General features: G+C 42.1%; 1 protein-coding gene across 3 annotated transcripts in view; it reads right to left on the minus strand.

Moving 5' to 3' along the window:
- SHISA7 (shisa family member 7) overlaps nucleotides 1-25,151 on the minus strand; it is a 462,208-nt gene that overhangs the window by 194,350 nt on the left and 242,707 nt on the right. For all 3 annotated transcript variants that reach the window (XM_075191558.1, XM_075191556.1, XM_075191557.1), the window contains exon 2: nucleotides 5,583-6,364. In XM_075191558.1, coding sequence (XP_075047659.1) covers nucleotides 5,583-6,139 — 557 coding nt within the window. In that variant the 5' untranslated portion in view covers nucleotides 6,140-6,364. The remainder of the gene's footprint in view (nucleotides 1-5,582; nucleotides 6,365-25,151) is intronic.

Here is a 25,151-nt window from a genome sequence, read left to right on the forward strand (position 1 = left end):
TTTCATAAACTAATTACATAGTGATTAAAAATAGGAATTCTGCATGTTATAGCTTTTAAAAACTGCATGGACACATACAGTAAAATATTAGTGAGTTGCACCATTTTTAAGTCAAATAAATCAAAAGTGAAATAGAAATCTAACAATAGTTGCAGACGCTACATACATATGATCTTACAATAGCGTATCTATTTGTTTGTAAGTCACCATAAGTTTCACAATATATGTACAGAAACATAGTGGATGTTGTTTTTATTGCTAGAAATATAGAATGTTTTGGAATCTGCTTAAAGCAACCATTACACAATGCAATATATATCTATCTATCTATATAACCTTCTTCTCTCTGGCATACCTGATTCTTGCCTTGATTATTATTATTATTAATATTTATTTATAAGGCGCTACAAGGCATCCGCAGCGCCGTACAGAGACAAACAAAATCACAATACAATGGGAGACAGCACAGTACAGTAAACACAGCAACTCAGTACGCTCAATGCACAGCTAGAGAGGGCGGGGAAGGGGGAGGGAGGATCCGAAAATGACGGGGCCCAAGAAGGGGGGCGCGGAAGACAGGGAGACCCCCAGGGGGGAGTTGATCCTCTTAAGTCTATCCTCAATGCTGCTGCCCGCCTAATTTTTCTCTCCCGTCGCTCTGTATCTGCAGTCTCCCTCCAACAGTCACTACATTGGCTCCCTATATCCTACAGAATTAAATTTAAACTCCTCACCCTCACTTTTAAAGCTCTTAGTCAATCCTCCCCTCCCTACATCTCAAATCTCATCTCTACCTACACTCCTACCCGCCCACTCCGCTCTGCCTGTGACCGCCGCCTCACTACTTCACTGATCACCTCCTCTCACTCTCGTCTTCAGGACTTTGCCCGGGCTGCTCCCCTGCTGTGGAACAATCTTCCACGTTCCATCAGGTTAGCATCTACTCTCAAAGGCTTCAAGCGTGCCCTAAAGACTCATTTCTTTATTCAAGTCTATCAGTCCTCCTTCTAACTTCCTTGTCCTGACTCTCTCCCCCAGTTACCACCCTATATGTGTGTCTCCCCCTTCCCTTTAGGATGTAAGCTCTCATGAGCAGGGCCCTCTGTCACGGATCAATGTAGAAATACAGCTAAGGAGCCATGGAGAAGGTGAAAAAACAAACAATGTTTATTGCTGGAGAGTATGAACAGGTGATGAAATCATAAGCTTGCAGAAATACCAATTCAGCAGTTGCAGGTAAATGGGAGGTGAGGAAAGATTCCAGGCAGCATATACAGGGAAATGCACAAGTAAGTCCCAGGTTCACATATGAAACAGGTCAGCAGAATGTATGTTGAAATAGATCTAACCCAGCATAAATCCAGGAGCACAACAGGAGGAAGTGACCACAGAGTATAACATCAGGATGACAACAATAATCAGCAATGTATGCTGGGAGTGACAGGTTTAAGAAGGGACATACCCAGGTGCAAGGAATAATTACAGGGCAGGTTAACCCCTGATACATACAAGTAGGGCACAATAGCAGCACCTCTGGTGAATGAAGGTACTGCTGCAGCACATAAAAATAAACACAAATACTGCACAGTTCAAAACAAACAGGGACTGCAGGATGCAAGCAGCATTCAAAAGGGAGATGTTACAAAGCAGATGGAGGCAGACCGTGACAGTACCCCCTCCCTTAAGGGCGGATTCCAGATGCCCAATTACCACCAATGTCTGAATTCATTGGAATCATAGTCCAGAATGGGGGCCCGGCAGAAAAGTCATCGTCTATGGGCAGAGAGGCAAAGGAGACCATGCCAGATGGAAGTTGAAGCACTGCAGAACCTCCTTTCTTTTTACGTCCTCCCCTTTTACGGGACTTCCTTGGAGTTGGGACCTGCGCCAACTGGGAGGAGCACAAAGGTATCTCTTAACTAGGTGAAATGGGTGGTACTGCTGATATTGCAAAGGCCCCGCAAGATGGCATAGCAGGAGGTGGTACAAACTTGTTAATTACTGCCTCATTAAAGGATTGTAAGTCCGATAAGATGGGATGGTCCGTCTCAATAAATGGGTTTGCCCATTCTATTGCCTCTCCCCTAAAATGGGATATTAGGAATAATACCTGTCTCCTAGGGCTACTAACAAGGCTTGGTGTGGAGGGGATCTGTGAAGCAAAAAACCTCAGAAGGGCATTAAATTGGGAAGGATGCCCCTCAAAGAAAGGTGACGGTTCGGACTTGGCACCCTTGGCAACGGATGGTTCAGACTTGGCAGCAGGCCCAGACTGGGTGGCAGGCTTGGCAGCAGGCCCGGACTGGGCGACAGGCTTGGCAGCAGGCCCGGACTGGGTGGCAGGCTTGGCAGCAGGCCCGGACTGGGCAGCAGGCCTGGACTGGGTGGCAGGCTTGGCAGCAGGCCCAGACCGGGTGGTGGGCTTGGCAGGGACATCACTGTGAGAAGCCTCGGGATGGACATGGACAGGCAACTCGGGCTGAACCGCATGGACAGGCAACTCGGGCTGAACCGCATGGACAGGCAACTCGGGCTGAACTGCATGGACAGGCAACTCGGGCTGAACCGCATGGACAGGCAACTCGGGCTGAACTGCATGGACAGGCAACTCGGGCTGAACCGCATGGACAGGCAACTCGGGCTGAACTGCATGGACAGGCAACTCGGGCTGAACCGCATGGACAGGCAACTCGGGCTGAACTGCATGGACAGGCAACTCGGGCTGAACCGCATGGACAGGCAACTCGGGCTGAACTGCATGGACAGGCAACTCGGGCTGAACCGCATGGACAGGCAACTCGGGCTGAACCGCATGGACAGGCAACTCGGGCTGAACCGCATGGACAGGCAACTCGGGCTGAACCGCATGGACAGGCAACTCGGGCTGAACTGCATGGACAGGCAACTCGGGCTGAACCGCATGGACTGCAACCTGTTCTGGAGCAGGCTTTAAGAGCAGCGCCCCCTCTGGAGCAGGCTTCAAGGGCGGCACCCCCTCTGGAGCAGACTGTAGCTCAGGAACAGAGACAGCGGCTGAAGACTCGGAACTGGAGACAGCAGCTGAAGACTCAGTACTAGAGACAGCGGCTAAAGACTCGGAACTGAGTAGCACGGTGGCGAGAGACTCAGGAGCAGGCAGCACGGTGGCAGGAGACTCGGGTGCAGAGGCAGCGGCAGCAGACTCCGGACCGGACACCGTGGCAGCAGACTCCGGACCGGACACCGTGGCAGCAGACTCCGGAATGGACACCCTGGCAGCAGACTCAGGACCGGACACCGTGGCAGCAGACTCAGGACCGGACACCGTGGCAGCAGACTCAGGACCGGACACAGTGGCAGCAGACTCAGGACCGGACACAGTGGCAGGAGACACGGAGCAAGAGGCAGATAATTGCACCTTGGAGCAAGAGGAAGATGATGGCACCTCGGAGCAAGAGGCAGATGATGGCACCTCGCAACAGGAGACAGAGGCTGGGACCTCGCAACAGGAGACAGAGGCTGGGACCTCGCAACAGGAGACAGAGGTAGCTGGCGCCTCAGGACAGGCGGCTGGAGCTGGCGCCTCAGGACAGGCGGCTAGAGCTGGCGCACCAGGACAGGCGACTGGAGCTGGCGCCTCAGGACAGGCGGCTGGAGCTGGCGCCTCAGGACAGGCGGCTGGAGCTGGCGCCCCAGGACAGGCGGCTGGAGTTAGCAGATTGGATCTCATCCCCGAGAACAGAAATGGTGGAGCATAAACAATTTTGGAATGCAGAGAGGAAGCAACAGGGGATGGATCAGTAGGCTTACGTAGTCTACGGATAGGACAGTCCTGTAAGAAGTGCTCATTGCTGGCACAGTACAGACACAATTTGTTTGTTATTCTGCACCGCCGCTCCTCTTCGGAGAGATGGGGGCGTGGACCACCTGTGAACCGGGAATTAAATAAGCCATAAGTCCTAGTAAATGGCAAATTTGTAGGAGCACAATTACGAGGTGCTGCTTGCACAGATTCCACAGCTGAGAGGGTATGTGGAGATTAATCACCTGCTTCTGCATTAGAAGAGACAGAGTCTGACAGCCTCCTGAGTGGGTCCATAAGCAAGGTAGAAAATTTAGCCAGCTGGGAGCGTAACAGGATTATCTCCATTTGTAAAGCCTGTAGCTGTGGCAATTTAAAAGCTGGTTAAGCAGACATGTTCCAAAAGTAAATGAAAAATGAATTGCAGAACAAAAAAGGTCCCGCTATAAAAAACTTTCACCTGACTCCTAAGCTGTTTTTTTGGCCGGTTATACTGTCACGGATCAATGTAGAAATACAGCTAAGGAGCCATGGATAAGGTGAAAAAACAAACAATGTTTATTGCTGGAGAGTATGAACAGGTGATGAAATCATAAGCTTGCAGAAATACCAGATATTCAGCAGTTGCAGGTAAATGGGAGGTGAGGAAAGATTCCAGGCAGCATATACAGGGAAATGCACAAGTAAGTCCCAGGTTCACATATGAAACAGGTCAGCAGAATGTATGTTGAAATAGATCTCACCCAGCATAAATCCAGGAGCACAACAGGAGAAAGTGACCACAGAGTATAACATCAGGGTGACAACAAAAACCAGCAATGTATGCTGGGAGTGACAGGTTTAAGAAGGGACACACCCAGGTGCAAGGAATAATTACAGGGCAGGCTAACCCCTGATACATACAAGTAGGGCACAATAGCAGCACCTCTGGTGAATGAAGGTACTGCTGCAGCACATAAAAATAAACACAAATACTGCACAGTTCAAAACAAATTGCAGGATGCAAGCAGCATTTAAATGGGAGATGTTGCAAAGCAGATGGAGGCAGACCGTGACACCCTCTTTCCTTGTGTGCGCCTTCTACTGCTCATTTACCCTCTCTACCTCTTGGCCTGCTCCGCTAGCCCTGTTTTCTTAAGCTTTGACCTTCTTATCGCTGATTTCTACCATCCCTTTCACTATCTGTCAGATATAATCTGATTTGCTTTACCCGTCACCTGTGTTTGTATATATTTTTGTATCATGTTGTGTCTTGGTTCTGTTTTCCATATATGTAATGTACGGCGCCGCGGACCCTTCGTGGTGCCTTATAAGTCAAAGATAATAATAATAATAATATATATATATATATATATATATATATATATGTATATATATATATATATATATATAAATATATATAGATAGATAGATACACACACACACATATATATATATATATATATATATATATATATATATATATATATATATATATATAGGTATAGATATAGATAGACATACACACACATATATATATATATATATATATATATATATATGTATATATATTTAATCCTTCCTATTCCAATAAGCTCATGTATGATATGTGCATTTCAAATGCATTCCTGTGCTGATCTCCGCAAGCAAAAAACAGACATTTCAACCCCAAAAACACATTGTGCCTTACATCCACTTTACATTTAAATGGAACTGGAGAGCATTAGGCATTATTGACTTTTATATTGACATTTTGCCATTCACAAGGGGGAAGTACAAGCCCCAAATAATCATTTTCTTGGATTCTGCATTCTCAACTCACCTGGGTACATTAATCTCTCTCCCCCGTGGGCGCCGGGAGGCCTTATTAAAGGCAATCTTGGCTCCGATGCCCACGACTAGGGTGAAACTAATGACACCACAGATGACGTAGACGGTGCTATTGGTCTGATCTGCATGTCCATTATCATTCAGCTTGTTGTTAGCACTGGTAGTTATAGGCTGGGTTGTGTGTGCCCAGAAAGGGCTGTTATAGTTTCTACAGCTGTCTTGGTCCAAGCGCTTGTGACGATGCTCACAACAAAAGCGGTAATGGCATGTGCCACAGCAATAGCGATATGTACCTGTGGTACAGTTAAAGGTGGCATCATACTGCCCCATCACATCATAGTACCCGTAGCACATATCTGGCAACGTCTGGCTCTTTCCTGAAGAGGCATTATGAGATGCCTGGGGGCGCTTTATGTGTGCAAGCAGAATTGGCAATGCCTGTGTTTGGTTTGTCTGCCATCGACTCTCTACAGCACCAACACTGAGTGCCGAGCGCACACCAAGAGCATCTAGAGTAACACTGAGTAACACTGTTAAGAGATGATACATGGCAGTCCAGAGCTATGATAATCTGTGGCAGTAACAAATATAATTTTCTTTTTGATGTATGGAAGAAGAGGCCTTTGTTATTTGGCTTCAGTGTTTTTGAAGTCTTCAAATGATGAATAATGAAGGACTATGTACATATAACTCACTTTCGAATTCTATTTTGCTTTAATAAACTTTATAAAATGTTGTCTTCATTACAAAAAAAATGGTAGCTCCAAACAAGACCTAAAAGAGAAACAGAAAGAAAAAGATTAGAGAAGCAGATACTTTGTATAATACAAATGCCCTTAAAACACATTGGACCTGTAGCAGAGTTGAACACATTTGCATCTTAATACACAGACAAAAATTGCAAAACACATATTTACATGGATATGCTGAACTGCACGGATCTTTAGAATCAGCATATATGCAGAACTGCATGTATAAATAAAGCATGATGATAAGCTATTAAGCACATCATCATGCTGTTGATACATTAGTCATCATCATCATCTTGACTGTTTTTAACTGTAGTTATTAAGCAAAAAAATAATAATTGGTGTTTCCAGCATCAGTGCTCATAGCCTAGGCTGATTAGTGGCAAAATCAGGGGTACCAACCCCTCGATAAAGACATTACGAGCACTAGGGTGCTCCTGTCATTATGCCACTGTTTAGCACAGGGCTGAATTCCCTATGGGAATTGGTAAGTCTGCTCTTCCAACATATTTTGGAAAAAATAAAAAGCCCTGTGGAGAGATGAGAACATGGTTCTAGCAGAGCTGCAATGCAACTAACAAATCGGGTGGGCAATCAGCTTCTGAGCAATACAGCATGACTTTAGTCTAATTGATTAAAGAGTAGGAAAGCTGCTCTGTACTTGGTGCTAACCAATACAGAGCGACTTTCCCACGTTTGACCAAACAGAGCGAAGCCACTCTGTATTGATAAAAAGCTGACGGGATGCCTGGCCTGTCAGTTACTGTGTGACTCTGCTGAGAGCATGTTATTATCGATTCACAGTGGATTTTTTTTGTTATTTTTTCACGTGGATTGTTTAGCTGAAAGCAAGATGATGAGCCCTCAGGATTTAGGTGAACATTAAAATGGGTATGTGGGGGAGTTTTTATCTTTAATAAAGTATTTTTTTATGGTGTGTATGTACTACAGAACCCAGAAGACCCTGAATGCCAAGGCATGCTGGTGTTAGTAGCTACAAGTACCAGCATGCTCCGACAGCCATGGGTATGCTGGAACTTGTAGTTCTACAAGCACCAGCATAGCCAAACAGTTTAGGCATGTAAGGGCTGGCTGGAACCTGTAGAGTAGCAGCAAAAAAATATCATCTATTTGTTGACTCAGATCATCGATTTGTTGACTTTTTTTTAACAAAGCTGTTTTCTTCATGCTGTAGTCCATTTTTGTGGGCCTGAATTCAGCCCTAGGTTGAACAGGCTTGGGCTGAGTGACATTATAAAAGTAGAAACCCATGCTGTGGGTTCCCTGTTACAGAGAGAAACCATCCAGCCTGTCATAGCTGAGTGAAACGGCTTTTTTGGGCATACCTGGTGCTGAGATACTTATTTTACCTTTTTTATACTCAGTGCAAAGATCCATGCTGATGATCATTAGCACAGATCTTTGCACCAGTCCTTAAGCACCCGCAAAAGATATGCCTACTGATAATAGTATCTGCGTGTCCCTACAGGGCAGTGTTATTTGCAATTACGTGAACACGCCCTTATTGTACTCGGCTTGGATATATGTATATATGTATGCCTACAATGTTGTGTGCTGTACAAAATAACATATTTTGCACTAATCAAATGGGCCCATTCCACTTTTTATTTCTTGGTGATATGCTACTTTTACTTATTTAATTTTTTCATTTCTTAGTCCACCTAATTGAATATTGTTTTTGGCACAGAGAGGGTTTTCTGTCAGTGGCATATATTAATGAATACATTCATTTTTTATGTACTTAATTATGCATGCTCAATTTGACAAAATATGAAATACTTACATTTATTCATTATGATTTATTTTCATTATTTATTATTAACATTTATTTCTATATCTACATCATACTCCGCAACCTTTTAGAATTTGGAACAAACAGTAATAAAGCAAGACTGGGGGGTAAATATATCAATCTGCGCTTTCTGCAACATGCCGATATTCGGTGACTTTTGCAGGGCAGATTTAAAATGGTAATGTCTTTACAAAGTGATATGAGGGTTATGCTCGGCAACTTGCAAATTACAGGAAAAGATTTGATACATGAGATTAACAGCCACTTATTGCATATTGGTTCAGCTAGATAGCAATTGGAAAAAAGTACTCAGTGGCGCTATAAGATCTAGGGGTATATTTACTAAACTTCGGGTTTGAAAAAGTGGAGATGTTGTCTTTAGCAGCCAATCAGATTCTAGCTGTCATTTTCTAGCATATACTAAATAAATTATAACTAGAATCTGTTGCTATAGAACACATATCCACTTTTTCAAACTGTTTAGTTAATATACCCCCTAGTCAGGGTTATAGGGATTTTGAATATTAAAGAATATATGTGAGTTTAAGCAAACTGTGTGGAGTGGTGGTATTCAAGTAGAATATGTTGCATGCACTTGCGCAGAGCGGAGGGTTAAGTTGGGATTTCATTTTGAGACAAAGGAAGAGATATTCTGTATGTTGATGCAGTTTTGTTAATGGGTTTGTATGTTAATAGAAGTATTTTATATTTAATTTGGTAAAATACACATCCAATGTAGGGACTGACAGAGCAAAGCAGCTGTAGAAAAACTTTTTTAGGAGAATTAATCTAGCTGCTGCATTCAAAATAAATTAAAGGAGTGAAAGTCTGGTTAGCTTTGTGCAAAGCCCCCCCCCCCCTCGTTTTTTAACCCCTTTGTGCAAAGCCGCCCCTCGTTTTTAAACCCCTTTGTGCAAAGCTCCCCTCGTTTTTTAAACCCCTTTGTGCAAAGCCCCCCCTTGTTTATTAACCCCTCTGTGCAAAGCCCCCCTCGTTTTTTAACCCCTGTGTGCAAAGCCCCCCTTGTTTTTTAACCCCTTTGTGCAAAGCCCCCCCTCCCCCCCTGTTTTCCTCCCTTTACTTACCTTTTCCTTTTCTTCTTTCTTGGTCTTCTCTGCTGCTCTGTGCTCCATTGCTCCAGACTGACTGAATGCTGGGCGTGACAAGATGATGTCATGCCCGGCATTCAGTCTGTGTGGAGTAGAGAGCAGCAGAGAGGAGGGATGCCGGGGCTGCGATCACTTGAGTATGTTTTTTTGTTTTTTTTTTAACTACTCTGCTCCCCCCACCAACGATCAATGCCGCCGGAAAAAAAAAAGCAACAAAAAAAAAAAGTTTTGAAAAAAAAAAAAAATGAAAAAAAATATCGTCGGTGCAAGGGCCCGACCCGAGCCCGGGTAATTCGTACCCGCTCCCCCCCCTCTCGGCAGCCCTGGAAATGACCCACTGTGTATTAGCTCATCACATCTAGGTTTTCCTAAATGTTACTACAACCAAATTCCAGTAGTTCTAAATACTGCCTACTTTTATGTTGGTCTCAACTAGAGTTGATTTGGTCCCGTCAACTTCAAAAAAGGGCCCATTTAAGTTCCCAATCTGCCCCTTATTAGGATTACTATTTCCCATCCAATTTGGATATTACGGATATTTCATTGTCAGCTGGTTACTGGTTATAACATTGTACAAGCAGTTCTAAACTACCAAGTTTATCGATACAGTGTTGGTGTCTCTTAATAAGATTCCTTTTTGAATATTGCTGATATATCTTTCTCTATACTTCTAGACACATACTGTATATTGATGTGGAAGAGTCAGAATTTTCTTTAGTAGAATCATAAAGGAGATTCTAAAGTTGCTAGCAGATTTGGGTCAAATAAGATACATGTTTCATATAGATAGATAATACAGATTTAAGAGCATCATGAGTTATGTTTAGCACAGCATGATAATTATTACATATTTTATCTTAAGCTGTACAATAAATTATTTGATACATTGGGACTGAATCATTAAGAAAAGTAAAGCAAAAAAAAGGAGCAACTTTGAATCTTGGCAAAGTCATGTTGCATTGGAGGGTAGAGGTAAATTTAAACTGTCAGGAGAGATTATAATTGTGGTAGAGCATGTCCTAGATCAACTTTTAATGTCAGTGTAAAAATAAAGCTTTGAAGTATTTGCGTCCTACATGAAAAAAAAGCAAGTATTTTCCTTATGTGCAAAATAATAAACTCATTTTCACCCCTTGCATTGCAACATGGTTTTGCCAAGATTCAAATTTACTCATTTTGTTTGCTTTACTTTTCTTAATGAATCATACTTTTCTTAATGAATCAGGCCCATTGTATACATTTGTGTTAGTATTATATTTGTGATTCAAGGTAGGAATTACTTCCAGTGCTGTACTTTTGTTTGTCTTTCTCATTAAGTGGATATGTAGTAGTGTAGGAAGAAATGAAGAGAAAAAATAATTTGTGGGATCAAATGAAGAGCTGGTGCCTGGAGATGTGTAAAAATAATTGTGCAGGTTGTTGCAGGGGGCATCAGTCAAACAAGATCTTGGGCAGTGATGGTCATCAGAGGGTTTGGGGTGGGAGGGTGGAGAAGACAATTAAATGTAGAAAAGAGGCATTTGGAATTAACAGCCTGAGCGATGGGCAATTGGAACGATGTTTGTTTGGCAGAATCCAGAGCTTTCTGATAGGATTGGTGGATGCAATTATATTTGAGAAAGTCATAAGACTTAAGCGGATGATCTATTCTATGGGAGAGTTTTTGAAGACATCATGTTTCTTTAATGTACCATGGTGGAAGATGTGGTCAACACTGAGCAACTTGATCAAGGACTGCTGCTAGGGTTTGATTAAGATGTAATAGTGCCAGATCAAGACAGAAGAAAGAAGAAATTGAGACGTAAAAATATGTCTAAATTAGTAGAGTTAATATTTTTGGGATTATAAGGAGGCTTTGTAAGCTTATAGTGCAAATAGGTTAAAGTGATGGAGGAGAGTTTGAAGGTGGGTCAGTGATGGTCTGATAGAGGGAGAGGAAAGATCAGTAACTGAATAAAATCTGAAAACAAATTAATGGCAGTGTCATGATCATGAGTTAAAGAGTCAGTCTACTGAGAAAGGCCAAGGCAGGGGTTTAGAGAGAGTAGTCTAGATGCACAAGAAGAATGTGGATAAATAAGAGGAAAGTTGAAATCACCGATGATGATTGCGGAGATGTCATAGGAGAAGAAATCAGAGATACTGTATGTTCAAGTAATTGTTGGCCTGGTCCATGGCAAAATAGACCACTGTAACATGCACATGAGAATGAGTTGAAAATGTGGATAGTATATACATCAAAAGATGAGTACATGAGTAATGTACCAGTTAGTAGAACTGTGAATGTACAGTGAGGGGAAAGGAGGACTTCAACTCCACATCCTTGTCTGCTTCCAGGCCCAGAGGTATGGATGAAGTGAAAGCCACCATGTGTAAGGGCTTCAATTAAGGCAGTGTCTGTTTGTGGGAGCCATGTTTCTGTTATTGTCAGGAGGTTGAGGTTGTTTTAGAGGAAGAAGTTATTGATGGAGGTTAGTTGTATTAAATAGGGCACATTTAAGGGATTTTAGAAGTGATGGAAGACAGGTTGTGTGTGTGAGGTTTGTTGGATTCCCATAGTGTTCTTAATCAGAATGGCAATTATGGAAGATGTTGGGCGGATTAGACAGGTCCTTTATTTGGTTATATATCACCAACTAGTAGAAGCAGAAGGAGATAGAGATATAAATATGATTGTAACATGTATATGCTTTTATTTTCTAATTACAGTTTTAGCCATAACCATTTAAATAATGAATGCTTCTGTATATACCCAAAATGTATTTTCTTAATTGTCTTGATTGCAAGGATGAAAGTATAAGCGCTTTGAGTTGACAACATAACATGTTTTAGGAATAAAGCTATATATTTGAGCTTTCAATATGTAATTACATTTTTCACACAATGCCATGACTGGGAAAACCTAAGGTCACTCCATCTATCAATAGCAGACACTCCAAGGTATTTGTCACTAAATAATAAATATGAACTGCAAAAACAATGGTCCCTTGTGTGCACATGTGCATCTACTTGAAGGACTGAACCTATCCTTAGGCAAACAAAGGCAGCTACTTAGGGTGCCAATCATTCGTGGCACCTAAAACGCAGAAGGGTATATTTAATATGCAGCAGTTCCGTAGAACCCAATGGGCTTGGTCTTTAATAAAAGGGCCGTTTTAAAAAAATGAATTCAAAGCGCCGGGAATTGGCAGTTCTATGGAACCGCTGCATAGTAAATATACCCCAGAGAGTCATCTTGGAACACATTGTGTTTGCATTCTTTTATTTTTTTTTGCATTTTTAAAATCGGACTTAAATTGCATGCAAGTACACAGAGCCGTCAAGAGGAATTTCGGGCTAGCAACTTTTTTGGGACCCCTTCCATAGCCAGTGAGGGGGGCATGTCCACACCAGGTTAGTGGCTCCTACAAGTACACAAGCAAGTCAGGGCCCCCAAGCAGGCCCAGGCCCTGGTACTTTGTACCTGCCTCCCCCCTCGGGCATCTCTGCACGTACACCCGTATTCAAGTACAAGGAGATCTCAAGAAATGTTTCCATTTTAATATTAATATAAGCCCGCTGTGCTCTAAGTTACTTGCCATATGGAGACAGATAGAACACCCCGCAGAATTCGCACAGTACTTATGTTCAATATAGTCCTATCAAAATTCATGGGGGAAAAAAATACATCAACAACTCTTAATACAATAGTCATTAAGACAATGTTTTTACATGAAATACATACATCAGGATGTTCTTAATGTGTACTGTACATAAAATGCATTTCTACAGTTTTTATTACTCGCAAACCCATGTTCTGGCATGCATACATAGTACATACCAGTCATCACTATCAGTTGGTACTTACACATGCCAGGTAGCTAGCACAAGCTATCCAGCTAAAAAGCACATACCTCAGAGTTGCTCAAGACTTGAATCAACGAATGTGTGTGCGCTAGATCTGGGCTTGGCCTTATTGTACATTGCCTATGTGCATTAACCCCCCCTCCCCCCCCCCGTTTCGTCATTCAAGTTGTGGACACTTGTGTCATTTGCATTTGGACATAAATTGCATGCAATTGTTTTTACTGGAGTATAGTCTATTTCTGAGTATGTGCAGAGCAATTTCACGCAAGAAACGGCATGCAACAGGATTTATGTCTGAAGATGAATTAGGCCCAGGGTGACTTAAAGGCAATGGGATCTACATTGGGGATTCTGGGAGGAATGGGTAGATAAGAGAATCATGCCAGGAGGAAGGGGAGTAGAAGACAATCCCTCACCGGCATGAGAGAGAAGGATCCACTGTGGAGCAGGCGCAAATTATGTATGCAATACAGAATGTTGGGTGCAAAGGGGAGACGCCATGGCAGTGGAGACACTGGGGCCGGATAAAGTGCAGTAGCAGCCAGAGAGGGCCATGGAGAGGCCTGCTGTGGACACCATCACGAGAACAGAGAAGCAGCAAAGACCCCAGAGTGGGGGGCTCTGCCCACACCAGCAGCAGCAGAGAGGCAGGATATGTGAGTGAAGACCTATTCAGAGAGACCGAGGCAGAGAGACCATGCTCTGAATGTGGGGAATGTTCTTCCTTAAAAAAACCCAAAAAAACTCCATATGATCTTTGTGACTTTTTCTATACTGGGCATTTCAAGCAAGCCCTTGGTCAGAGAGGAGACTCCTGACCACCGTGAATTGTGAGTAAGTGGAGAAGAGTATTATCAAGTGATCAGGTCAGAGGCAGTCACCTCTGGGCCTATCCCAGTTTATAATAGTTGGTGACAGAGAAGTGAACTCTTATGTAGCACAGAGCACAGTGTCATACATGACAGACTGAGTTATATAGACACCAGCTCCACCTATCTCAGTTCTACCTATATAGTTGCTGGGAGGGACATGCGGGACTTATGCAATTTGGAGAGTTTGCTTGTAACTGTGCAGTATGCCCTGCACTGTTGGAGATGCACAATCACACATAGCAGCTTATATGTTATATAATTCACATGTAACCCAGGTTACCAAAGTACACAAGCACCAATGGTACCCAATGTACACAATACTGTAAAACGATATTGTTTAGCATTTTCTTAGTTAGCCATAGAAGTATAGCGTGAGTCTGAGCACTTGTGTGAGTGTGATTGAATCCACGCTGACAAAGATATCTGTATTTACTATATTGCCATTGTTTATTCTTTTGGGAATTGTCAATTGCAACTGTGCAGTTCCCATGTGAATTTGTTATAATATGAGTGATTTTTTTTAATGCTGACAGCCGCCATTTTATTCTCATCCTGCCATTCCCAAAATCCTACTCTTTAATAAATATACCAAGGTCGTTTTTAAGAAACTGTGTGCTTGTTGTGCTGTCCTTGAGGTGGCTCGGTTGGGATAAAAGGGGTCTGAAGAGACCTTCCTTGGTGGAAAACATCACTAACCACATCCCCTCAAGCCACAGATGAAGACTCGTGTGGAGACACTGAGAGGGAGGGGTAAGTGACAAGATGCACATAAACACAATACATATTCCGTAAAACATGTTAGAGTGCCAGAGTAAGCGGGTGTTACATAGACTACATGGTAGTGTAGCTTTAAGGCAACATAAAGGCTATTATACATGTCTTAGTTCTTAACAGCTAGAGCAATTCAAATTTAGGCGTTACACATGTTTGCTAAATAGCCTCAGCTTTATAAATATGTCTGCGAACAATGCCTAACTTTAATTATGATGTTTTTAATACTTATTTTTTTAATTGTTCATAATATTAATTGCATCATTATTTACAACAATCTGACAATAGTGTCATTATTTGCGCAAATGCTAGTCACTATATTTAGAAGTCTATTTTTAGTAGATTTAGACATTTTAGTACTCTTCCCAATTCACAAACATAGAACAAACCTTGTTAGGGATTGCTCTTCAAACAGCCTTGACAAAATTATTCATTTTAGAGTAGAAACATGTATGACATCAGTAAACACATGATCATCTTGAAACACAAAAAGAAAGAAAATGACCGCACCAGTAATGTAATATGACCTAATCATTGAATGTAGTACATTACCCAGGAGAAAGAGACTCCCAGGGGGTGCTCCCAAAACACTTAGTAAATATAATAGAACACAGAAAAAAGGAAAGAAGTGTATAGGAGGGGCACTCCTAGGTCAAAAGATGAATAAAATATATAATTTTATTAGGTATGCATTAAAAATGATCTGGTAGGACAAGATAGTTAAAATATATGAAGAACATATAGGGACAAAACAGTGTGTGGGTGAATTAAAATGCAATGTAAAGTGCAATGCCTCTGCTGCTCATAGATAATGCACCTTATTAAGTACAAATAGTTGCCAGCTAAAATATAATATCGGAGATGCCAATATATTATCAGACAGATCACATGTGTCTGAAAGTATATCTGTTAATGTCTGCCAATACAACCAAGTGGTAATGGCATCGCCAAAAATATGCAGCAGAGTATGTCAATAGACTCCCCGTGATAGTAGACGGAGAGAGCTATGTTAACTAATACCCATGAAAGTGGGTGTATAAAATCTACCCATTGATATATGTGACTGGGGGAGTTTTGATGTGACGGGGGGGATAGCTACAGAGTGGAGGTAAGGAAAATAGCTGCAGGGGGCATGGATGCAGGGTGGGAGGTAAGGAAAATGGCTGCAGGGGGGTTAAAGAAAATGGCTGTAGCAGGGGTTAAGGAAAATGGCCGTGGGGGGGGGGGGGTTGGTTAAGGAAAATGGCTGCAGGGGGTATTTAAAAAGTAGAGCAGCTTTGGAGAGCATAATCTCATGATTGTGTGGTGGTCACATGGATGCTCTCTGTGGTCTCAGCAATCACTAGAATACTAAATATTAGTGAGATGGGGCTGGTAGAGGTTTGTATTTGATTGACCACAAATATTCAGATTTTGCTTATATATGCCTGTACAATGGGGTACTTTTAGCTGGACATAATGGATGGTTTTGTTTTAACTAAAAGGCATAATCATTCAGGGTTTGTTAACATTTTGCATTATAATAAATGTTTGCATTTTCAAAACAGGACACCAACTTTCTAGAAGCCAACGAGAGGATAACAAAGTTGCAAGAGAGAAGAGCAAGAACAGGTAAGAGACAATGGCACAATCTGTCTAAATTTGAATGCTGGAGAATACACCTGAACATTCATATTCAGGAGTGTCCCTATACACCTATATACGGGGGGGAAGGTGCTGCGGCCGTATTAGCCTAGGGCGGCCAGAACCCTTAATCAGGCCCTGTTCCATATTAACAATTGGAATGCACTGAGGGCTATGTTTGGCAATGCTGGGAGAGGAGGCAGTGTCGACAAAGGTGTCCCCTGATGCCTTTGCCCTAATGAGAAAAAATAAAACAAAATCGATGCAGGAAAAAAGAAAGCTTATGGAAAAAAAATGTATCTATTAAGTAACCATACATGAACTGTTAGTATTTTTTTTGTGGAATTTGTCATAGAACAGATAAGAACAATGTTATAGATATAATTGTTAATAAAGTTGTTAATTGTTAGCTACCGGGTCATATCCTCCATCGTCCAGACCAGGCCTGACCAACCTGTGGCTCTCCAAGGCTTGTGAAACTACAAGTCCCATCATGCCCTGACAGCTATCAGATGTCTATCTACTGGCAAAGCATGTTTGGACTTGTAGTGTCACAACATCTGGAGAACCACAGGCTGGCCAGGCCTGGTCCAGACCATGACCCTAGCCTTCATTAGGCCACGCTTCTAAATCACTATGTCACTGACAGTTTTTGCTAGGTCAAGAGGGGACTTTTTTGCAAATCATCAAATTGCAACTGATTGAGCTCTTTCTTTATACTTATATTTATAACTCATACAATCTCTACATCCATACTCACTATATTCTATGATCACCCAAAACCAATTATCTACCAAGCACCCGCCTGACATTTTATAGTAAATTAAGATTTTTTAAAATTAAATTTGTAGAGCAGGGGCCAGGGTTTCACTGAGGACTGTTTTGCTGAGATTGAGAACTTTGTTTGGGAAGAGCGTTTTATTATGCTTTGACTTGGGGCTCAATTATCCTGTCCCTAACCTAAAGAGAAACCCGGGCATCCAGGTGCACCAGTGCAAAAAAAAGGTGTTGTGGAATGCATCAAGTACAAGACTATACTGGAAGAAAAGGGGCTGTGGCTGCACGGAGAAGCAGCTGAAGGAGCATCTACACACCTGGGGCTACAGAATGGCATTCTCCAGGAACCCAGCAAAACCAGAACATAAGAGTGCCATACCCAGCATTGGAATATATTCAAGTATCTTAATTATATTCACAACTAGTAGTCCTGTAAGTATAGAAGAGTAGGACGAAAACAGACAATGAGAACATCAGCTTACCGGCAGGGCACACAAGTGTTGTGTACTGTTATGTACTGAATGGTATGATCGGTGGAAATGTCACTCTTCGTCGTAGGCACCAAAAACTAAATTGTTAGCTTAATTGTGATACATAAAATGATAGAACCTTGTAGGCTTTATATAAAAATACTCTACATAACATAATAAATAAATAAAACTACTTCCATATTGCTAGCCTCTGAAATACAAGAATACTCCACGTTGGCTGTAGTGTATAAATAGAGGTGTGGGATCTATTATCTGGAATCCCTAGGGTTCAGGTTTTCTATATAAAGGGTTTTTTCCCTATTTTGGAGCACATGCCTAAAACATTCTAACTGACATTTAAAATCGACCTGTGTCTTTCCCCGCATTTCCCCTGGCATTACCCTGCTAATGAAAAGGCTTGCACTACACCCAGCTGATCGTATGAGGTGAAACTCACATCCAATCACATGCCATCTTCTTCTGCCAGTAATGCCAGTCACTCTCAACAAATGGCATTAAGTCTTGGACCAACTAAAGGTAGTGTAACACTTTAAATTGTTTACCATTACTCCTCTCAGTGATTGTAGGAGGAGCTTAATGTCTGTGTGCATGGCATTCCTTTCCTCGCTACCTTGTATACTCCGATTGGGACTCATCTATTTCCTATAAAGTAAGGTCTGGTTTTCCAGAGTTAGGAATTGTTACAGGTATGCAGTGAAACTTTCCACTTTAACTCACTACACTTAAAGAATCTGTACAATAACAGATCTCAAACCACTGGGACAGAATGGCAGCCAGGTATGTCAGACAGGCAGAAGATGCTACAGAATCTGAATCCAAAATAATGGAGGTAACCCAGGGGCCAATCACAGAGAAAAAGAAGATTTCACACCAGTAGACAAACGCATAAACATAAAACCAGACAATCGCAGGTTAAACGTATCCAAAAAACTCACATAGAAAACCCTTTCTCCAGCAATGTGTAAAGCTAGGCCTGAACCTTAAATGGCTGCCAGTAAATAGATAATCAATAAGCACACAGCACTTTATTGAATGAATTTACTCAAATGAAAAAGCTAATAGCACGTTTATATACACATCAGACCTGATTACAATTGTGTATTGATGGTCGATCAGTTTGGTATACCACCGGTGACTGGTGTAAGTTGGATGATTTAATAACACAGCACCATGCAATGTTAAAGTATCTGCATACTGATCTGTTCTTTCTAAGGGTGAGGGTGACTATCATCATCATCATCATCATCATCATCACCATTTATTTATATAGCGCCACTGATTCCGCAACTCATGACCCCAGCGCTGTGAGGCAACTAGGCAGTAATCTTAGACCTCATCTTCGGATGGGACTCTTGAGTCACAATATATAGCGGTTACAGGGTCCATTCTATATTGTGAGAACTATACTGTTTATCATTTGAGATTTTTTTATTATACTAATAGACACTTGAGAAGCCCCCCTTTAATTGTGGCCCTGGGCTGCACCCCATTTCTGTCCTCCATAGCTATTGCGTGGGCTTCAGTTAAGTGGTAACGGCACAAAACAAAACACAGTAAAACATCTGAAAAAAAAAATGAAACACTGCCCACAAAGAGGAAAATAAAATGTTCAAAGGAATGTGAAAACAATGGGAATGCATTAGGAACCCCATTGAAAAAAATAAAAGGTTTGTACTTGTTAATGGTGAGGTCTCATTAAAACCACTAATGATTGTTTCAGTTGTTTATAAATCACAACCTTTCAAATGGTGCTGAAATTGACTCGAATTTAAAGATGTTCCTTTGCGATAGGATACGCTCTCTTTATTGTTTCACAGAGCAAAAGGTTTTAATAGGCCCCTGGTAATCCAGCCTGCTCCCAACGGCCGATGACAGGTCAAATGGCTGAGTAGAATCAGTTGAGGGAAAAGGAAGTCTTGTCGGAAATTAGATTAATCTTGTAACCGGGTTTCAGGGCTGATAACCCGTCTGGGCTCAAAACTGCTTTAACTAGAGCGCTATTAACCTTCACCTGACAATCGGCACTCAACTGTACTCACCTGTTATAAACAACATTAAAAGGGGCAGGATCTCTTTCCATGTAGACTAAACACTGATGGATGAATTCCATGAGAATCATTGCCATATGCAATGTGGAGATTAAGAATTCTATTCCGGGTGATGGAGAAAAAAACATTACATAGGGAAAATTATTATTCCATTGAGAAAACTATCAGATGTGACATGTAATTTGTATTGTGCTAAGTATTTCATGGTCATTTTTTTCAGTATTTCTGCCTATAAACTGACATGAAATGGTCATGATTTCAAATTGAAGGGAATTTCCACCTGTGGAGGGAATTTTACAGTTGCCTGGACAAAGACATCCGTAAGGGTATTTTTACTTAGACGCAGGTGTCCTCGTATTGGGAGCATTCCACGAGAGCTTTCATACTGAAATGAGAGGCCGCATCTGATTGGACAACAGTCACAGTCATACAATCAGAACGAACCTTTAATTTCAGCCACAGTGATAAGCCTTTAGAATTTGTCCTTAACCTGTCTAAAAACAAGTTAGTTTCAGCATCAGAGAAACAGTCCGTGGAGGATGACAAGGACAAAGGTATTATTAGAGCCTGTTCTTCCACTAGTGCAGGCCGGGCCAACCAATGGCTCTCGAAGTGTTGTGAAACTACAAGTCCCAGCATTCCCTGACAGCTATCGACTGGATATCTGCTAGCAACACATACTGGAACTAGTCTCCCATCTAGGACCCAATGGTCAGATTACCCTAACTCCTTTATATGTTTTTCTTCTATAAAGGGAGGAGAGAGAAAAGGGCCCAAACCAGCGTCTTGACAAAGGCAAGAATATTATTTTAATTGTATTTTATCTACCAAGTCTCACTTGCCTGCCACCATGGCCTCCATCATCTGGGCAGAGTAATGTAATAAATTAAGGATGTGTGTGGTAGTGAATGTGTCACCTGATTGGATACTGCATTCATAAGACACGCCTCCAGTCCTTGGTTGCTACAAGAGAACATCCTCCAGCGTAGAGACCCGCATTGTTCTCTTCCCATTGTAAATTAAAGTGGATTGTCGGAAATGACTAAATATTTGTGGTTGAGCCAGAGAATCAGCTACGCTACACTATGTCATATAGCGCAAAGATGTGCAACCACAAATGTGATTCCGGAATAGGTTTGTTTGTTTGGTAACCTGCAAAAATATCCTAATGAATGTATAGGCTGAATGTAGGTGTACCTCACAAAATGGCTGCCTCCGCTATAGGAGACAGGCACACTTTAAATATCAGCAAACAGTGGACCATACATATTTTTATATCACTAGTTTAGCTTAGACTTGAATATGACCAGGTTACATTATTAGATTACTGTTTTTTACATAATTCTTTGCCAGAGGGCTCAAATTCAGTCCTCAAGAGCTACCAACAGGTCATGTTTACAGGATTACTTTAATCACGCACAGGTGAGTTAATCTATCTTTCTGGGTTCAGTAATTATTCCCCTGGTTGCTACAGACAGAAATCCTGAAAACATGACCTGTCGGTAGCTCTTGAGGACTGGGTTTGAGCACCTCTGTTCTACGCTGTTAAACTGGGGCCAGGGAATGCTCTGCCAGTCTGTGGATGGTGAATTTCACGTAGGCATTGCCCAGCAGAGCCCTTCAGCTTAATAATCTGAGACAGAGTCTGTATATCTGCGCAGAACATAACAACGCTCTCGTCCTGTGCACTCCAGATAATGTAAGACAAATATTTTGCACAGAAGCTCACAAAGTGGTTATTTTACTTACTCTTGTGCTGCACATAATTACAGCGGAGAGTGTTCCAAGTTAAATATATTAGGCATCTGTGAGCCAAAACCGGATTGGGACAGAGCCAGACTAAAATGTCTTGTGGAACAAACCCCAACCGCACAGAGCTCCACAAGATCGTGCAGATGTCACTATCACTTACACGCAGCCGTCCTCTCTGTAATAATAATATTAATGGACCAGAAACGTTATGTGAGCATAAATCTGGCTTCTGCAGCTCTCCATCTACTAGTCGTAAGTCTTTAAAGTGGACAAATCCACAACACGCAGCTATGAATTAATCCCAACAGAGAACACATAACTGTAAGTTATATTTGCTGTGTTTATGCTCTTCTTCCAAATGCACCTTGTTATTGGTCTACATGAAGATTGTTAGATAGAGTTTCTGGACAAGTATAAGAGATATAACTCATTACTGCTGTGTATGGGCCCAAACATCTGCTATGGTGGACCCGCCTTTTAAAAGGGATTCACCCCCTTCCTCTGCACTGTCTGTTACTATAAAGAAGGCAGCGAATGGCCCTTTAAGCAGCAAGGCTCCTAGCTCTGCCCCCCACCTCTACTCAGGTGAGTGGTACATTAGACTTTTCATCATCCCACTCCTGACCCCTTCCTCCCCCACCATGTTTTCATATATTGTTCGTCCCCCCCCCCCCTCATGCGCCTGTGTCCCCCTCTCTCTCTCTGTTTTTGAAATATTTTTTAAATAAAATTATTTCAAAATATTTAAAAGATTTTTAAAAGAATAAAGTTGTTTTTTAAAAAAATAAAAATAAAAATTATACTATTCTAACAGGTTCTGTGGCAAACATTTGACCCCTCAACCCCTCCCCACCCTCTGGAAACTATGTGTGGTTACACAATAGAACAAATACAGTAAGTAATGTATGATAAACAAGACCCTATCAAGGAGCATTAGCAATCTGGCCCTCCCAAGTGAACAATGGTACTGAAGGCTGAACACGACAGAGTTCTAGTACACAAGAAAATGGTTTGACGGGGATCTACTCACAAACACTGGCACTTCAGGATGTCTGCTAACCCCCCCACACAAACACAATGACACCCACACTTATGCATTTAAACCATAATTAGTTAAATATATAATTTTAATTTACAGTATTTGAGGTAACGGTGGAGCTCATAATGGCGCAAATCGCGTTGCATCGCATACCCGTGAATCAAAGCAGGGGGCGGGGCTACAGTGACGTAATGGCTAACCAAGCCCCCTCCCACAGTCGCCATCCCACCTATAAATTGGCCAGCATGGACGGCATACATAAGTCTCTCTAACATATATGGTGTGAATGAAGTGGTAGTGCTGCGCACATAAGTCTATTATATTTATGTGTCACTTGATCCAGTATTTATCCAAAACTATTTATATTTATAACAACTGACAAACAAAATAATGTCTTTAGTTACTTTTGGTGCCTCACTGTGTGACAGCTTTAGTAGACACTCAACCACCAATCAAAGTCATTGATGGTCAGTGGTCAGCAACAGGCAACCAATCGCTAGGCTGCCTGTTGCTGTATGGGCACCCACAATACTGTGCAGCAGACAGGAAGCAGGAAGCCTTCGCTTCCTGTCTTCTGATCTGAGGAGCGACGCTGGCCAGCACAACTACAGGTAATTGAGGGGGCTGCCATACAGATCTATAGGAAGGGAGGGGGGACTGCTATACACACCTATAGGGAGGGAGAGAGGGGGCTGCCATACAAATCTATAGGGAGGGAGAAGGGGGCTGTCATAAAAATCTACAGGGAGGGAGAGGGGGGCTGCCATACAAATCTATAGGGAGGGAGAGATGTTGATATGTGTGAAGGAGGGCAGAGGAGGGGGGCAGATATATGTGGCTGGGAGAGTTTTGATGTGACTTGGAGTGGGGAGGTAGCTGCATGGGGGAGTTAAGGAAAATGGCTGCAGAGGTGGGAGGTCAGGAAAATAGCTACAGGGGGAGGTAAGGAAAATGGCTGCAGGGGGATGGATGCAGGGTGGGAGGTAAGGAAAATGGCTGTAGGGGGGTTAAGGAAAATGGCTGCAGGGGGGTTAAGGAAAATGGCTGCAGGGGGGAAAGGTGAGGAAAATGGCTGCAAGGAGGGGGGAAAGGATGCAGGTTGGGAGGAAAGGAAAATTGCTAGAGAGGGGGTTAAGGAAAAGGGCTGTGGTGTGGGATAAGGAAAATGGCTGCGGGGGGAATGGGCGCAGTGTGGGAGGTAATGAAAATGGCTGCAGGGGGCAATGGCTGTAGAAGGGGGTAAGGAAAATGGCTGCAGGGGGAGCAATGGCTGCAGGGGGGTAGTGAAAATAGCTGCAGGGGGTATTTAAAAAATAAAGTAGGTTTGGGTGGCATTATCTCATGATTTTGTGGCGGTTACATGGATGCTCTCTTTGTGGTCTTAGCAATCATTAGAATACTAAATATTAGTGAGATAGGGCTGGTAGAGATTTGTATTTGATTGACCACAAATGTTCAGATATTGCTTATATATGCCTGTACAATGGGGGTACTTTTAGCTGGACATAATGGATGGTTTTGTTTTAACTAAAGGGCATAATCATTCAGGGTTTGTTAACATTTTGCATTATAATAAATGTTTGCATTTTCAAAACAGGACACCAACTTTCCAGAAGCCAGCAAGAGGATAACAAAGCTGCAGGAGAGAAGAGCATGAACAGGTAAGAGACAATGGCACAATCTGTCTAAATTTGAATGCTGGAGACTACACCTGAACATTCATATTCAGGAGTATTCCTATACACCTATACACTGGGGAAGGGGGGGCACTGCAGCCGTTTTAGCCTAGGGTGGCCAGAACCCTTAATCAGGCCCTGATAATAGGCCTTCAGTATTATGGCTGATATACAAAACCGATAACAAATCTTTACAATAGTCTTATAGTCTCCTCAGAGGTTAGTTGGTCCATAAAGCATTTCAGTCCAGATTCCTCTCAGAATATAAAATAGATATCGCTTCTTGGAAAACACTACACGAACCTCTTTGCAGACAGTGTATTAAATAACCTAGTGTTATTACGGATTATCTTCCACTTAGTAGCCACACAGGTTACGTTCTCCAATTAACAGCAAGACCCCAAACTCTTTCAGTGGCAAGATGGCTGTAAATTTGCAATAAAGCAGTCCTGTTTGACTCTACACTTGACATAAATTATGGGTATACGAGGATGCTTATAATTGCTAAATTTTATTATGCTTTGCATAATTAATATTCAGTGTATTCGTTATTATTATATAACCATTTTTAGGTAACAGCCTAATTGGTGGTTTTTAGCATTCAAAAAAAAATCTGTTTACAGGACAGCACAGGCCAAGCTAGGCCAGAAGTAGCTTTTACAGTGATGTCCAAACTGAAAACCACTGAGTAAGCTGTTTCCTGACAATTAACAAGTCATAAAATAACAAGATTTTGTTTTGCTTGACAGCATTATTTGAATAAGTTTGAAGGAGTGTAAATGGTATGTTTAGGGGAAGTGGCATTTGTTTAGCAGGAACTGCAGAGCATTTTCTTCCATGCAAAAGATTGTCCTCAGACATGATGGAAGCCAGGCAGTGACCAAGGGGTAAATTTACTAAACTGCGGGTTTGAAAAAGTTGAGATGTTGCCTATAGCAACCAATGCAACCAATCAGATTCTAGCTGTCATTTTGTAGAATGCAGGGCCGGATTTA

Source organism: Mixophyes fleayi, chromosome 11, assembly GCF_038048845.1.
Source record: "Mixophyes fleayi isolate aMixFle1 chromosome 11, aMixFle1.hap1, whole genome shotgun sequence".
NCBI lineage: Eukaryota > Metazoa > Chordata > Amphibia > Anura > Limnodynastidae > Mixophyes > Mixophyes fleayi.